The sequence below is a fragment of the Vigna unguiculata genome, chromosome 7 (assembly GCF_004118075.2).
Source record: "Vigna unguiculata cultivar IT97K-499-35 chromosome 7, ASM411807v1, whole genome shotgun sequence".
NCBI classification, from domain to species: Eukaryota; Viridiplantae; Streptophyta; class Magnoliopsida; order Fabales; family Fabaceae; genus Vigna; species Vigna unguiculata.
The window spans coordinates 40185412-40200577 of record NC_040285.1 but is presented as its reverse complement, the minus strand read 5'-3'; the positions used below and the strand labels follow the sequence as shown (position 1 = coordinate 40200577).

The window sequence follows — 15166 nt, the reverse complement described above, 5'->3', positions numbered from 1 at the left end:
TTTAAACAAGATATCAATCCACAAATGTTTAAAAAAAAAACAATTTTACTCAGTTTATACTTCAACATAAACCCAAGTCTTCAGAGATTGAGACCAAAGACAAACTATTTTCATGAATAAAATCTCAACAAATAAATAAAAGTATCTAATGTCAATGATCCAATGCGGGCAACAATCAACATCTAAAATTTTAACCAAAGAAACTATGTATAGAAAACGACATACCTTTAAAAGAATAAATATTAAATACTGTCAGATACTATACAAATAAAAGTACAAAAATGATGCACCTTGTCCAGCAACAGTTAAATTACAAGGTGCTTTCTGTTACATAAATCTGATGCCTATATAGAAAGCATAATAACTTAAAAAAAAAAAAACTTTAGCTTCCCTTACCTCGAATGAAGCTAAACGTTCTTAAAGGACTTTTGGTGGAAGAGAACTAGGATTAATAACAGCTTAATGAGCTAAAAACAAACACACGAGCACGAAAAATAACTCAGATTTGATAGAGATTAACGTAGGACTAGAACTTATGAGCTAAAAACAAAAGGAAACAAGGGAAGGAATCAACTTACGTGGTAGAAAGATGTTTCAGCTATGAAAATCAAGGAACTTGTTCAAGAGCTTTCTGCTTCAGCACAAGAGACACAAAGAGGACTATTTTTTGTAAAAGTGGCAGAATGAAGGGTAAGTGACTGTGAGGGGGTCTTGGGGATCCAAAGTGAGTTGAACTTGGACCCTTAAATGGCTAGGCCCAACCCCTCTTTAGGACATAGTTTAAAAATAGAAAAAGGGATCTCACACATGAAGGTGAGATTAATGTATGTTGAATAATCTCATATCATTTTTTAAATAAAATGCATTCTCATCTTCATATTTAACATAATGAATATTTTTCTTCATCTTTGTCCAATAAAAAAACGAGTATACTCATATTTACATATGAGCACACTATTTTACTATTTTAAATATTAATTAATTTATTTAAAAAATAAAAATTACAATAAAAATATGATATTATTAAATATTTAATGTAAAAAATATCTATATTTTTTAATATTGAATATTAAAATAAAAATTATAATTGTACAAATATTAATAATAGTAATAAGTAAATGTAAAATGATTATATAAACAGTATAAATATTGCTAAATATATATTAAAAATAAGTTACCAAATTAGAGACAAAACAATAACAAATATAAGTTTTTTAAATTAACTGATAAACAAAAATAACAATATAGAAAGAAATAGGATATGTACATCCTAAAGTTATTTCCAAATTAAAAAATTGAGTAGTATTGAGATTTTATTTATATCTATACTTTAGTAATGTGAAATTCTTTATTAAAATAAGAGATATTAGAATAATATTACTACAACAATTCACATAGAATTATTTTCAATAGTATATACACACTATTTTGTGAAATAAATTTAATATTAGGACATTTTCGTTGAAATATGTATAAAATTATAAAATGATATAATTATAAATAGTAAAATTATAAAATTAAAAACTATAAAATTATTAAATCAATAAATTATAAATTTATAAAATAATTAAATTATTTTTTTTAAATTATAAAATTATACAATTTTATAAATTTATAATTTATAAATTTTTTATTTTGTAATATTATATATTTTATAAATTTATAATTTTTATTAAATATAAAATAATTTTAGATAAATATAATAACAAAATCTCAAATTCTTGAGAGATAAAAGAATATCCTCATCATTATTATAATAATTTATATAATATATTATATAGCAAAACTCCTGATATATAATATGAAAAGTTTTAAAATTTTAAGAAATTAATAAATTATAACAATTGAATAAAAAGTTATCCAAATTTTTTTAAATTTATCAAAAATTCAAACATATTTAAACCTATATTTGTAAGTAATAATGTAACTCGTAATTTATCATATTTATCTTTTGTTAGATTTCCAGGCTTCAAAGATTTGATTTTAGAGAGTTGTAAGAATTTTATATAAAATGAGTGAAGGTATAAAATAAAATTATTTTAATTGTTCTAGTACAACAATATATTATATGAAGCAACGTGATAAAAAGAATACTCATAAATTTGTAAAAGTATCATAAATCACAATTTATAATAAAAGTTTATATATATATAAGATAAAAAATGTAATATACCATATTTAGGTTCAATAATAATAATAATTAAGAACAATTAACAATTACAAATATCTTAAACAAAATCAACTATAGTGATAGTTTTAGAAACATTTTTTATGAGCGGAATAAATTATCTATCTACCTATCTCTCTCTCTCTCTCTATATATATATATATATATATATATATTTATATTATTTAATTATTTGGTGTACATTTTTTTCCAATTATTATTATTTTAAAGTAAAATAATTATATTTCTATTTTTACCAATTGTTAATTTAAATATAATTATTTTTCTATTTTATGTTTTAGTAATTATTTTTAAATTTAAATAATTTTTTATAATAAAAATTATAAAAATTATATTTTTATAATTATTGAACTTTTTATTGTTTAACAATTTTTATTGAAAGAAGCGGAAACACGTCATTAAAGATTAGTCACGACGGTATTATCTATGATTTATAATTATATAAAATATATTTTTTCATATATATATATATATTTATATTATTTTCTTAATTAATATTTTTTAATTTAAATAATTATTTATAAGAAAAAAGTTATTTTTTAGTTTTATTATTTTATAATTATTTTTTAAAATTTTAATAATTATTTATAATATTATTTATATATTGCTATATTTTTATTTTGATAACTAAAATATATTTTATTTATAATTATATATATATATATTTTTTATTCTTTTAATTACTATTTTAAATTTAAATAATTTATAAATATTTAAAAAATACGTATACCATAAACATAACTGTTTACAATGGTAGATAAATAAATATATTCAAAATCTGTTATTAATTTAAATTTAAATTACTGGATAAATTAAGTGTTTCTTGATATAAACATTTTAGAAAACATATTTAAGATAGAGTTTAATTGCATAAAGATAAACAGTTAAGTTTAGTTGTAATTAATTTAAAACTTGGATGCAAATTGATAATATTTTTTATTTGAATTATTATAAAATGACGTTTTTGGGCAACTTGCAGGATACTTTATTCTTGGTCCATTGAATGATTGAAATAAATAAGTGATAATGAAATTAGGTTAAAGATTGGAGGAAGGAGACAGGAAGGTCCAGTTGCCAGTGGGAAAGAACCACAATAAAAGTCACCACTTTAAATCGGACGGAGGAGAGCAAAGGGTAGAATATCAACAGACGAGAAGAAGCCACGTGGAGGGTAAGAACACATGGCGATACGTTAGTTGATGCGTCACGTCGGTGGAATAGAATATATAGAAACGAAGATAAGTTCCCCTTTTCACAAAGTCAATAAAATCAGCATAAAAACGCAAACCCTAATTTTTTCTCTCTAGATAGATACACACAGAAGAAAGAAAGAGATTAGAGATAGAGAGAGAAAGAGATTCCTTTTTATCTCTTTCTCGCTCGTTCCTTCTTGGTTTTCCACTTTGGTTGTTGTGTCGTGGAAGTTGCAGAGCTTGACCTCAACCCACACCAAACCAAACCCTTTGTTTTCTTTACCCTCTTTTATTTTTTCCACAACCAATCAGGTTCAGGTATCTCTTCGTCTTTATCAACTTCTTAGCTTTCTTCGTCAAGATCTGGCGTTTTTCCTTTGCTCCTCCTTGAGTTTTCTGTGCCCTGCTGCGATTCTGGTTATTTATTTTTAGCGATGATGCCGTGCCCTACACTTTATTACTTTCGTTTCTAGGTCTAGGTCTAGATCTGATTCCACGCCACTGGATTCTGAGACCTTTTTCCTCGGTTTCATGGGTTCTCTCGGTTCAAGGTCGTTATTCTAACTTTGCAGTTGAAAGGGGTTCTTCCTGGGTTTCTGCTTGATTTGATGAACGACGATGATGTAATCGAGTGGATCTTTTTTCGTCTTTTGATTGAATCTTGTTTTGGTGAATTTTGGCGTTGTGGGTCGTTTTGTGGTGGATCTGTTCATGGTAATTTGCTTGGGTTGTGTTTTCTGCTTGTTGTCTGCGTTTTGAGGTGATTACGAAGTGTTTATAGAGACTGGCGTGGAGTTTGTTTGTTATGATTGTATGGGGCAGTTAATTTTGGATCTAAGGTAGCTTTATGAGGGGATTTGGTTGACCAGAGGCTTAATTAAATTTGCACACGGGTGTTTTGTTAAATTGTTTTTGGCTTTGATCACAACCAGTAATCTGTCCAAGGGAGTTTACGATCTTCTGTCTTTGTGGTGTGTTTTGCAGGTTGACGCTACTTCTTTGTCTTCACCATTGAAGTGAGAGTAAGGCTAGGATTGCTTTACTCTGAAAGAAGAAGCTTTTTAGAGGATAGATATGCCTACGATGGTTAATTCAGTGCCAGATTTTTTGTACCCTACTTCAATAATTTGTTGAGGATTTTGCTATTCAATCGTATTAACTAAAGTTTGAAAGAAGGGTTTTTGACTTGTGAGATTTTTAGAAGACTACTTGGGAGTCATGCCTGTTTCAGGACATGAAGAGGTGTTTATTTCCTTTCTGATTTACAGCTAACTACGATTAGAGAACCATGCCAATTTGTTCTTTTTTGGATATTGATTACTTGATCTTCTATTGACAGACCGGGGTAAAGTCCTATGCTGGGCAATTTAGTGGTTTAATTGCAGGTGTGCCTATCAAGAAAAGAAGATTTCCTTCGTTTCAGCCTTCTTCCTCACCTGTGTCTGAGGAACCATGTTCTCTCTCTGAAGAAACTGAGTTACAACGTAAAGAAAATTCAAGCACTTCTCAAGGATCAACTTTATCAAATGCCAGTATTGCAGGTGCACCAATCAAGAAAAGAAGGTTTCCATTTATTCAGCCTTCTTCGTCCTCTTTGGAAGAGGCTTCACGTTCAGAAGAAAGTGATGCCTTGCGGAAGGAACATTCAAGCACCTCACCGGGTTCAACTCTTTCTACCAGCTCTTCTAGTTTATCTGATGTTAATGGAATCCCTGCGCTTGAAGATAGGAAAGCAAGTACTGATGTTTCCAATGCGACCACGGGCCAAAGCAACTCTTGCTTCCTTATACCGAAAATCGAGGAACCAAACCTTGGTACTCAATCATGTACTTTGGATGTCATGTATAGCAAAGAGACTGTGATACCCAGTGAAAGCAATAAAAAGTTGGAATCCCAAATTATCAAGGGCAATCCTGAACTCTTATTGGCTGCAAAGGAAGGTCTTGCTCTTAGCATTGGAACTGAAGTGAGTAAGCAAAATGTCAAAGATATTTGTAGAAAAGAGAGTCCCTTAGTTTCAGGAAGTTCTAGTTTATCTTTAAGCTTAGAGGAACACCACTTTCCAGCTGTTGAAAATGTGGAGAATGACAAGAGTCGCCTAAAAATAGAGAAAACGGAATCTGTCTCATTGGAGTTATCTTTAAGCAAGGAAGACTGCAGTTCTCACAGTTTAAATACTGATGCTAAAACTGATGGGAACACGACTCCTGTTCATTCTAACAGGGCAAACTGGGATCTTAATACGACAATGGATGCATGGGAAGAATCTGGGACTGAAGCTGGCTTGGGTAAAACATGTGTTGATGGGCTGAAAATTACTGAAAATTCTGTTGTTGAAAAGCAGTTAATGTGCTCTACTGGGATGACACGACCAACAAATGTTCTATCTGTGAAGCCAGTGTGTGAAGAGAGTCAGAAAAAAGATTTCACTTTTCCATCTGCGATGTGTGGACAACAATTTAAATTTGGTGACTCCAGTAATCTATCTCTTACTCCTTTTCTTCAGAAATATACTGAAGAGCCCTCTAAATTATCTGTTAAACTGAATTCTGGTAGTTCTATTCCCAATGTAAGCTTATCTAGTGTGGCTTCGGCAGCAGGTGATGCAAATACTTCTAGTTTTAGGTTGGTAAAGCCAGAACCGTTTGATGAGAACTTGAAAAAGGAATTGAAGGAAGCTAATACCTCTACGGCGGGTTCATTGGACAGTGTGACTGTTAAACAAGAACTATTTCAGCCTATCGTTGTAAAATGTTCTAAGTTGTCCAACGTTAGCAATTTAATGAAAGCTGATGCTGTCTCAGTTAAACAGGAACTAGTCCATACAGGTAATCAGGAAAAATCCAATGCCGCTGTGAGTAAAACAGATCGGTTAGATAAAGAAGTACAACAAGGATTGGATGACTCTTCTCCTTCATTGGCGATGTCTATTGTGCCCGATACGACACCAATATCTACCGACGCAGCTGGTCCTCAAATGAAACCTGGGTGTACAGCTGAGTTATCAGCCAGTGAAAACACAGTAAGCCAGATTGAAAATATTAGTCCTACGGATGGAGACAATGTTGCGAAAGTTTGTCATGGAGCTTGTTTAAATGCCGAGCAGGATACCATAGAAGCAGTTACTTTGCCTGTGGTTGATAATGGTTCAGAGTTGAAAATTTCTGGTCTGAAAATTTCTTCTGTTAGTACTACTGAGGAAAAAAATGCTGCCGATCGTGATGCATGCAGATTGAAACTCATGAATGAGCCGCTGTCTGCTGCCCGGGGCTCTGGTGAAGGCTGTGTAAGTGATGAAGAAAAGATAACCCTGTCAGGTGACATGTTGGAGGATGATTCTTATGGTTCCGATTACGAGTCAGATGAGAATCATGCAGTAACTATTCCTGTGGATACTGAGCGGTATGTTGAAGATGATGATTATGAAGATGGTGAGGTTCGGGAACCACTGGATCCTTCCATAGCAGAGGACAACATATGTGAGGTAAGAGAAGTAGAGCACCCTGACTGTAGTAACTTTGTAAATAAGCAGATGGAGAAAGGAATGGTGAGTGGTGAATGTGCCGCTCAATATCAGGTAGTGGTGGAAAATGACAACAAGACTGCAATTCAAAGTGAAATAAATAGTGAAGAAGCTATGGACATTGAAATGCACGAGAGGTCTGGTAAGGTCGTCGACAAAAATGTGTGTTTGCAAGAATCATTGGAAGACGAGAAGTCCAACATTGCTGCTCATGGCAACAAACCAGTTAATGTTTTGCAAAAGAAACCATTAGATCTTTTGGAAGGTAAAAACGTCTCTGAAGCTCTGGTGACAGAATCACTTTCCAATCAAGCTACTGATGGAAGCAATGGGGTTGATGTCCAATGTGCTGATGAGGTTGTTAAAACAACTGACACTGTTAAACAAACTGATCTAGAATTGCCAAATATGGAAGTGTCTGCGAATGCCAATGATGCATCCAAAGATGTTAATAATGGTGGTAATCCAGGTAGAATTATAGATCTGTCTCGAGCTACTAGTTCTTCATCCCCTGGTAAAACTAGGTCCATTCCAGGCAGATCACAACTGGCATCTCGAGCCGGAAGAGATGTATTGCCTGACACACTTGATGGGGATAAATTACACAGAGGAAGGTATACTTTTTAGTAGTATGAATAACTTATTTCTCGTTTATCCACTGAGTAGTTTGTTTGCGTATCCTCAAGTCGTATTCTTCTTGTTTTGGTTTTCAGAGATGATGTATACATTGATGGCCCTCCGAAATTTTCAAGAGAAAGACATCAAGATATCTCCCCTAGAAACTCTAGGTTGAATTTTGGGCGTGGTCGAGGAAGACTCAATAGTCGTCTAGACTCAGTTCGTAGTGAATGGGAATCTGACCGTGAATTTTCTGGCGAGTTTTATAATGGTCCGAATCAGTTCCGTGGGCCGAGGCCTAAATATGCGTCTGCTTTTGCCAATACTGATATGGAGTACAACAATGTTGCACCCGATGGCGCATATGTTGGGAATGGTCGATTAGGCAGAAAACCGTTGAATGATGGGTCTTATATAGCACCAAGGAGGCGTTCACCAGGAGGTAGAGATGGCATCCAAATTGGTCATAGAAATCCAAGAAACATTAGTCCAAATAGATGTATTGGTGATGGTCCAGACTTGGTTGGGGTGAGGCACAATGATAAATTTTTGAGAGGTTTGCCTGAGGATAACATGGATGCAATGTTCACACGGCCCCAGACATTTGAGGGGATGGATGGTCGGTTTACAAGGGGAAATAGGAATTTTTCTTCCATGCCGAGAAGAGGCCTTCCTCGAATGCGTTCCAAGTCACCCATAAGATCTAGGAGTCGCTCACCCGGTCCATGGTCATCTCCAAGAAGGAGGTCTCCTAGAAGAAGATCCCCTGAGGGTTTTGGTGGACATCCGGAACTAAACCATAGAAGATCACCGTTTTACAGGGTTGACAGAATGAGGTCCCCTGATCGCCCTGTTTTCCCTGCAGAGAGAGTGGTGAGGAGGCATGGCTCACCCTCGTTTATGTCAAGACCTTCTAATGATATGAGGGACATTGATTCTGCCAGGGACCATGGCCATCCAAGGTCTGGTCGAATTCTAATCAGGAACCGGAGGTTTGATGTTGTAGATCCCCGGGACCGTACGGATAACGATGATGACTACTTTGGGGGTCCCATGCATTCTGGTAGGTTACTTGAGCTTAGTGGTGAAGGAAACGGTGAGGACAGGAGAAGGTTTGGTGAGAGACGAGGACCTGTGCGTTCTTTCAGGCCTCCGTACAATAACAACGTTGGTGAGAATTTTCACCTTAATGCTGAAGAGGGACCTAGGCACTATAGATTCTGTTCAGATGATTCAGATTTTCATGAAAGGGGAGGCAACAACATACGGGAAAGAGACTTTGACAGGCGAATGAAGGGGCGACCAGGAAATGTGCCGCCGCCCAGAAGAACAAGAAATATGGATGAGCAGGAAGAGAACTTCAGACACGGTGGTGGTGGTGGTGGTGGTGGACAGGTTTGGAGTGATGACAGTTTTGATGATATTTCACGGGTGAAGAGGAAAAGATTTTGATATCCCCCTCCTAGTCTTCTTCTCATCGATAGTACATAAGGCCTCCTGCGGAATGTTGGAGGAGTATTATGGAATTTACATTTGCTGGTTTTTCACCTACAGAATTAGAGTTAGATTATAATAATACTAATGCTCCTTTTCCTTACTACCTAGTTTAGATTCTAAAAGCATGCGTGCGCATCATCAAATGTGGTAAAGATTGTAGGGGAAGAAGAAGTAATTATGAAATGAAGGGTTGGTGAAGGAATGAAATGAAGTGTGGCTCCCAATGATGGAGGAAGGATAATGTGCATGCGAGCCAAGCGACAGACATTTTCGTTTTTAATAATTTACTTACTGGAATGATGTTATTGGTTCTTTTCACTTTCCTGTTCCTACCAGCAACCATGGAATTATCAAATAACGCATGCCTAATGGAAGTAGTACTAAAATTAAATTAAAACAACAGAAAGCTATATTAAATGCAGAAAAATAACATTAAATGAAGTTAAATCTGTCAATTATTGACAGCGACCTCTATTTTGTGGTCAATGGGAGAAGTAACCCACCACAAAATGTCATTGATTCACACCAACAATTAGGATGAGTTTATTCGTATTTATCAATTTTTGCGAACCGAGTAAGTAAATTATTTTAGTGATCATAATAATTCTATAACCATTCTGCAGTACTACCTCTGAAATTGACAGCTACTACTATGCCTTGTCTTCTACCTGCTGCTGCTCTTCAATCCTTAAGGGGAACTAAATCAATTATTGTTTTATGACAAATCCAAAAAAACATAATTTAAATTCTCTAAATTTATAGAATTTGCTTAAACCATTAGGCCTCTGAGAGAAATACTATGTAAGGGCGATAAGAAAGAATTAAATTTAATATAAATTCTTATTCAATTTCTAAGTAACAGCTTAGAATAATTAAGAATAAATTAGATGTATTTTCATTTTTCTTCATTTATTAAAATACCTTTTTCATTTTGTCATTCTCATATTTTAAAATATTAGCCAATTGTAAGAATGATTGTTTTTATTTTTTATTTTTTATTTTTACTTTTACGTGTAAGAACAACAACACTCTAGGTGCAAGTTTAAGGTAGAAAGGAAAAAGGAAAAATCACAAGTCAAGGCACAATTTATTTATTTTTATTTTTATTATTAGATTCAAACAACCTAGAGCGTAGTCAGAAAAGATTAATATTCTTAATTTATAAAATATATGGATTTCGTATAAACGGTGAATAGCATCATCAGAAAAGATAATATTTCTAATTTATAAAATATATGGATTACGTATAAACTGTGAATGGGTGTTTGTTGAAAATTGCATATAATATTCTTCGGGTTTGATCTTTTACTTTTCTACAATGTGAATTGGGTGTTTGTTGAAAATTGCATATAATATTCTTCTGGTTTGATCTTTTACTTTTCCACAAGGATTATATTTAGTAACAGGGAAGAAAAACTTAATAACAATTTTTTTAATATTTGTAATGTGCAAATAACTATTAGTGATAATGTTTCAAATTTTATTTTTGGTGGTTTATTTTTTTTATCAAACTTTTGTATTTTTTTCTTTAAATTTGCTAAAATTGGTAAAAGAGAATTATAGGTAAGTTTAGCGAAAGGAGCATGATTCTAGTTTATATAGTATTTTTTAAGGCAGAAATTATCTATAACAATATATAAAGGGAATTTCTCTTTTTGTGTCTACATTTCAAAATTTCAATTTTATTCTTAAATATAATAATTTATTAAATTTTTAAAAATTGATCGTTATTTTACGAATTTTCTATAAAATCGGTTATCTTTCTCTTCTTCTTTATTTATCAATAATTATTATTTCATTTATTATGATATATTACTTTATTTTTAATAAATATAATTTTAGTTTATATATTAACTTAATAAAATTATAATATTATCACTTACTAATATAATATCATATAATATCATGTATATTTAAAAAATTCATACACACAGGCGTGATTAGCGCTGCGCGATTAGCGCCTGTATTTACTCTGGTGTGAAAAAGACAAATTTTAATTCACAACATTTCAAACTAAAGTATCATCTTCATCTTTGCATGTCTTTTATCAATTTCGAGAATTAAAGTTATGTTATTCCATTAAAAAACAGTAAACTTAAAACAAATCTAATTTAAAAATAATACATGTTAAAAAGTCTTTAACATGATTTCTACATAATGAATTCATGTCAAAATGATTTTTTTTTAAATTATTTATTTTAATAAAGTAAAAAATTACACAAGCTTATATTAAATATCTATAGTAAATATAAATGAATTATAATAATGATACGATGTATACAAAATAAGAAAGATAAAAGATAATTTATAGTAATAAAAAGCTAATAATTAAAAAAAATAAAAATAATACAGTAAGAAAAATACACATAAACAATTGTAATAAAGTAAAAGAATGTTTACACATAAAAATCATAATTATATCAGATAAAAATTATGGTATTTATAAATATATATATATATATATATATATATATATATATAAAGATTTTTTCTTTCATTTTTTGAGTTTTTTTCTTAATTATTATTTTAAAAGTTAATTATTTTATAAATAATTGATTTTTAATAGTTATTCTAAAATTTTAATTTTATCTGTATTTAATAATTATTTTAATTTTTTTACGTAAATATCATATTTTTTTAATTTATATTTAATATTATTTAAAAATTAATTAAATGTTATAAAAATAAATATTATTGATTTAAATTCAAATTTTTATAAAAATTACGAACACATTACGACAGAAAAAACAAATAGAAGGAAAATACCAGTAATAATATTTGAGCAGTAGATGAATGGCGAAGGTTAGGGTCTGAGAAAGTGTTGTTCAACCATTGGAACCATGAGAGGTAGTGCTACCAGTCTCTGGCGATTGGCAAGACGAGCGCGTCTTCCATTCCAACCACCCGCGCACTTTAGCAATAACAACACTGCGCTCTCTATCGCACGCCGCCTCTGCGCAACCGCGCCCTTCCGCCGCAATGATTTCTCCTCTTCCCGCCATCCACCACCCTTTCGATTCTCCACCGGTTAGTCCCTTTCTTCTTCCATTTTCCTCAATCTTTCCAATGCAACGGCTTTTCATTTCTCACCTCACAGGGCAACGTAGGACCATGTTCATCCAAACGCAGGCCACGCCCAATCCCTCCTCTCTCATGTTTTATCCCGACAAGCCTGTCATGCAGGTTGGAAGCGCCGACTTCCCCAACCCTCGCTCCGCCATGAATTCTCCCCTCGCCAAATCGCTCTTCGCAATCGACGGTCTCTTTCTTTCCTTTCTTCCTTCGCTTTCCCTTTTTCCTGTTTCGTTAGGGATTCTATTTAGGGATTCTATCGGCTTCCTCCCTCTTTGCCTTGCAGGCGTTACTCGCGTTTTCTTTGGATCCGATTTCGTTACCGTTACGAAATCGGAAGACGCTGCCTGGGAATTTCTGAAACCCGAGGTCTTTGCCGCTATTATGGATTTCTACTCTTCCGGTCAGCCTCTCTTTTTAGATTCTCAAGCCGCCGCCGCCATGGACACCGCTATCCACCAAGTAAGCATTTCTCAATAATTCGTGAGACGCTGTGAGTTGGATTTAGTTGTACCTGTCACCGTTCAGGATTAGAGTTTCTCGGGTATTCAATCCTCGTGGGAGAACAATAACAAAATCCCTAGAGAAAAAAAAAACTGCATCGAGGTCTTATTCAATTCCTAATCTGGGCTTTATTTCGAGTCTTGACCTAACTGAACTTGGAAACTGGTTCTTGAAGCAAGTATTTCACCTCTCACTAAGGATTGGACATCTCGAGTCAGAAGTTTGTAGGATTGGACGTGTGTGGACGGGTGATCGGACCCTGGACTGATATGTCCAACAGCAATCATTGCAAAAGTCTCGTATATCATCTTAGAATTTAAGGTTCTGGTTTGGAACAACATTAAAAGTTAGTTCTTCGTATGAGAGTTGTCTTTAACTTATATACACTACTTTTTGTCATATTGATAGTAAAGATGAGATCTTTCGCAAATATCTTAGATAATCATGTTATTTTAGTAAACATGAGAACAGTATTTTTAAGATTATGTACAATGGTCCGAGTGTCCTGGAGTGTGAGATTTGTCTCCGTCTTGATCATGTAGTATATGGGAAGTTTGGTTAGGGCAGAACTAACTGGCATGTATACGTGTTTCAATACAGGATGATTCTGAAACAGTCGCGATGATCAAGGAGCTGTTAGAGACTCGAATTCGGCCAGCAGTGCAAGATGATGGTGGGGACATCGTATATAGAGGTTTTGACCCGTAAGTTTCTTTTAACTTCTTTATTTTAAAAATCTTGAGGAGGAAGAGCATGGATATATTATAGACTAACTTTTGTACAACTTGAATAGAGAATGAGAAAACAGATAGTAAAAGATTAACTTTATTGCATAATTCTTTGGGATCCTAAGGAAATTGATAGTGCAGAAACATATTCCTCAAGTCCTAGGAAATTCTTGAGCCATTGTGATGGCTTTCCCTCCCAGTCCTAACCCCCAATCTAAAACATTCATTCCGTTGCTTCCCTCTTTTTTTATACATATAACATGTCAATTATTCTAACTAAACTAACCTACTTTCCTGAATTGTCCTCAGAGCCGTTACTGACTATACTGTACTGAGTGTTAATATTTGGTCAATTATCTGACTGATATTTTTACTGACTATTATTTTATGTTGTGAATTTCTTCAGAGATACTGGAATAGTAAAACTTAAAATGCAAGGGGCATGCAGTGGTTGCCCAAGTTCATCAGTGACTCTGAAATCAGGCATTGAAAATATGCTGATGCATTATGTTCCTGAGGTAACAAATTTGCCAATATCTTTTTGTGATGAGCACAATGTATTTATTATTTTTATCATATCTGATGGCGAACTTTATCTTCCTTTAGCATTGAATTGTTTTGCATGCTCCATGCAATTTGTCAAGTTAACTCAGTTCATATTACAGTGGTAGAGTCAGGGGACTAATTAAATTATTTTGTAAAATTTGATAATTGTATTGTATAATTTCTAATTTGATGGAAAGCATGTGATAAACACATAACTTGTGGAACATACCTATTAAAAGCTAATTTTTAAAACTGGATAACCAACTACTTAAATACATCACCGAATAAGGTGACCAAGATTGCATACACCTACCTTCCTTCCTTGGATACTACCATCTAGGTGCCTTGTACGTTGAGTCAAAATTGTCAGTTGTTTTTTCCCTCTATTGCATTAAGATGTGGAATATGGATTATAAAGAATAACTAATCCTAATTTTCAGCAATAACTTTTAGTAGTAGTATCTTTTTGAATTCAATCTCTATCCACAATCACTGTAAAATAATTTACACTAATAGTCAGTAAATGAATCATCATTGATATGACTTTTAATCCTGCTATTATGCATGGCGGTTGATCAAACGGCAGTGCAATTTTTTACACATTATTCATTCTATTTTCTCATATTAAATTTGTTATACATGCATTATAGTATTTATCATTGAATTTAGTCAAGGAGAGTTAATAAAATGATTGCAATTTTATACGAATTATTCATTTATACTGTATTTGCTTAAAGCATTATTTAATGCTGCTTCCCGCACTTACAGGTCAAGGGTGTGGAACAAGAAATGGATGCCCAGGATGATGAAGCAACATTAAGTGGACAAATGAGTAGTTGAACTTTTGTTGTTTTTGCTCAAAAAAGCTACCTGCATTTAGTCTCGTCATGCATGGATTTCACACTCGACGGAGCCAATGCAACGGCAGCACGGGATAGAAACAAAAGTCAGTGTACTAAAATTACATATTTAATAAACCGTGAGTTGGATACATTGTAGTAGGCATGAAATCATCATTCCAAGATACTTGGATCTTGCTGACATAGGATGAAGGTAAATTAATAACACAATGCACAATGTCATTACACAGAGACCAGGTCCTGTACCAATATTTTTCGGCCCCTTAGCTATGATTCTTGGTCATTTGTTCATGTTGAGGTTGTTGGAATAGTACAAGGCACTGTTTGTCCGTTGCATGTCTTCAGACACACCCCTATTTCATCCTTGTAGTGTTCGAATATGTTATCCCACATTTTACTTCTCATATACATGACCTATTTAGGTATTGGAGGTTATT

The 15166-nt window shown here is 33.1% G+C and overlaps 2 protein-coding genes across 6 annotated transcripts; both read left to right on the top strand.

Annotated features, from left to right (window-relative positions):
• The first annotated feature begins 3457 nt into the window (after window positions 1-3457).
• Window positions 3458-9337, top strand: LOC114190935. 5 transcript variants are annotated; one of them, XM_028080017.1, is made up of 4 exons: window positions 3458-3699; window positions 4366-4623; window positions 4721-7518; window positions 7618-9337. In XM_028080017.1, exons 2-4 carry the CDS (start codon window positions 4600-4602, stop codon window positions 8972-8974), a joined length of 4179 nt encoding a protein of 1392 aa, XP_027935818.1. In that variant the 5' UTR covers window positions 3458-3699; window positions 4366-4599; the 3' UTR covers window positions 8975-9337. The 5 variants fall into 5 exon arrangements, with proteins under 5 accessions (XP_027935818.1, XP_027935815.1, XP_027935817.1 ...); XM_028080014.1 differs by having other exon boundaries at window positions 3477-3699; window positions 3855-4623; XM_028080016.1 differs by having other exon boundaries at window positions 3477-3932.
• A 2473-nt stretch (window positions 9338-11810) lies between these two features.
• Window positions 11811-15164, top strand: LOC114192151 (nifU-like protein 4, mitochondrial). The gene is made up of 6 exons (XM_028081773.1): window positions 11811-12046; window positions 12117-12278; window positions 12378-12553; window positions 13196-13299; window positions 13730-13841; window positions 14638-15164. The coding sequence occupies exons 1-6, from the start codon at window positions 11860-11862 to the stop codon at window positions 14707-14709; spliced, it is 813 nt and encodes a 270-aa protein (XP_027937574.1). The 5' UTR covers window positions 11811-11859; the 3' UTR covers window positions 14710-15164.
• The last annotated feature ends 2 nt before the right edge of the window (window positions 15165-15166 follow it).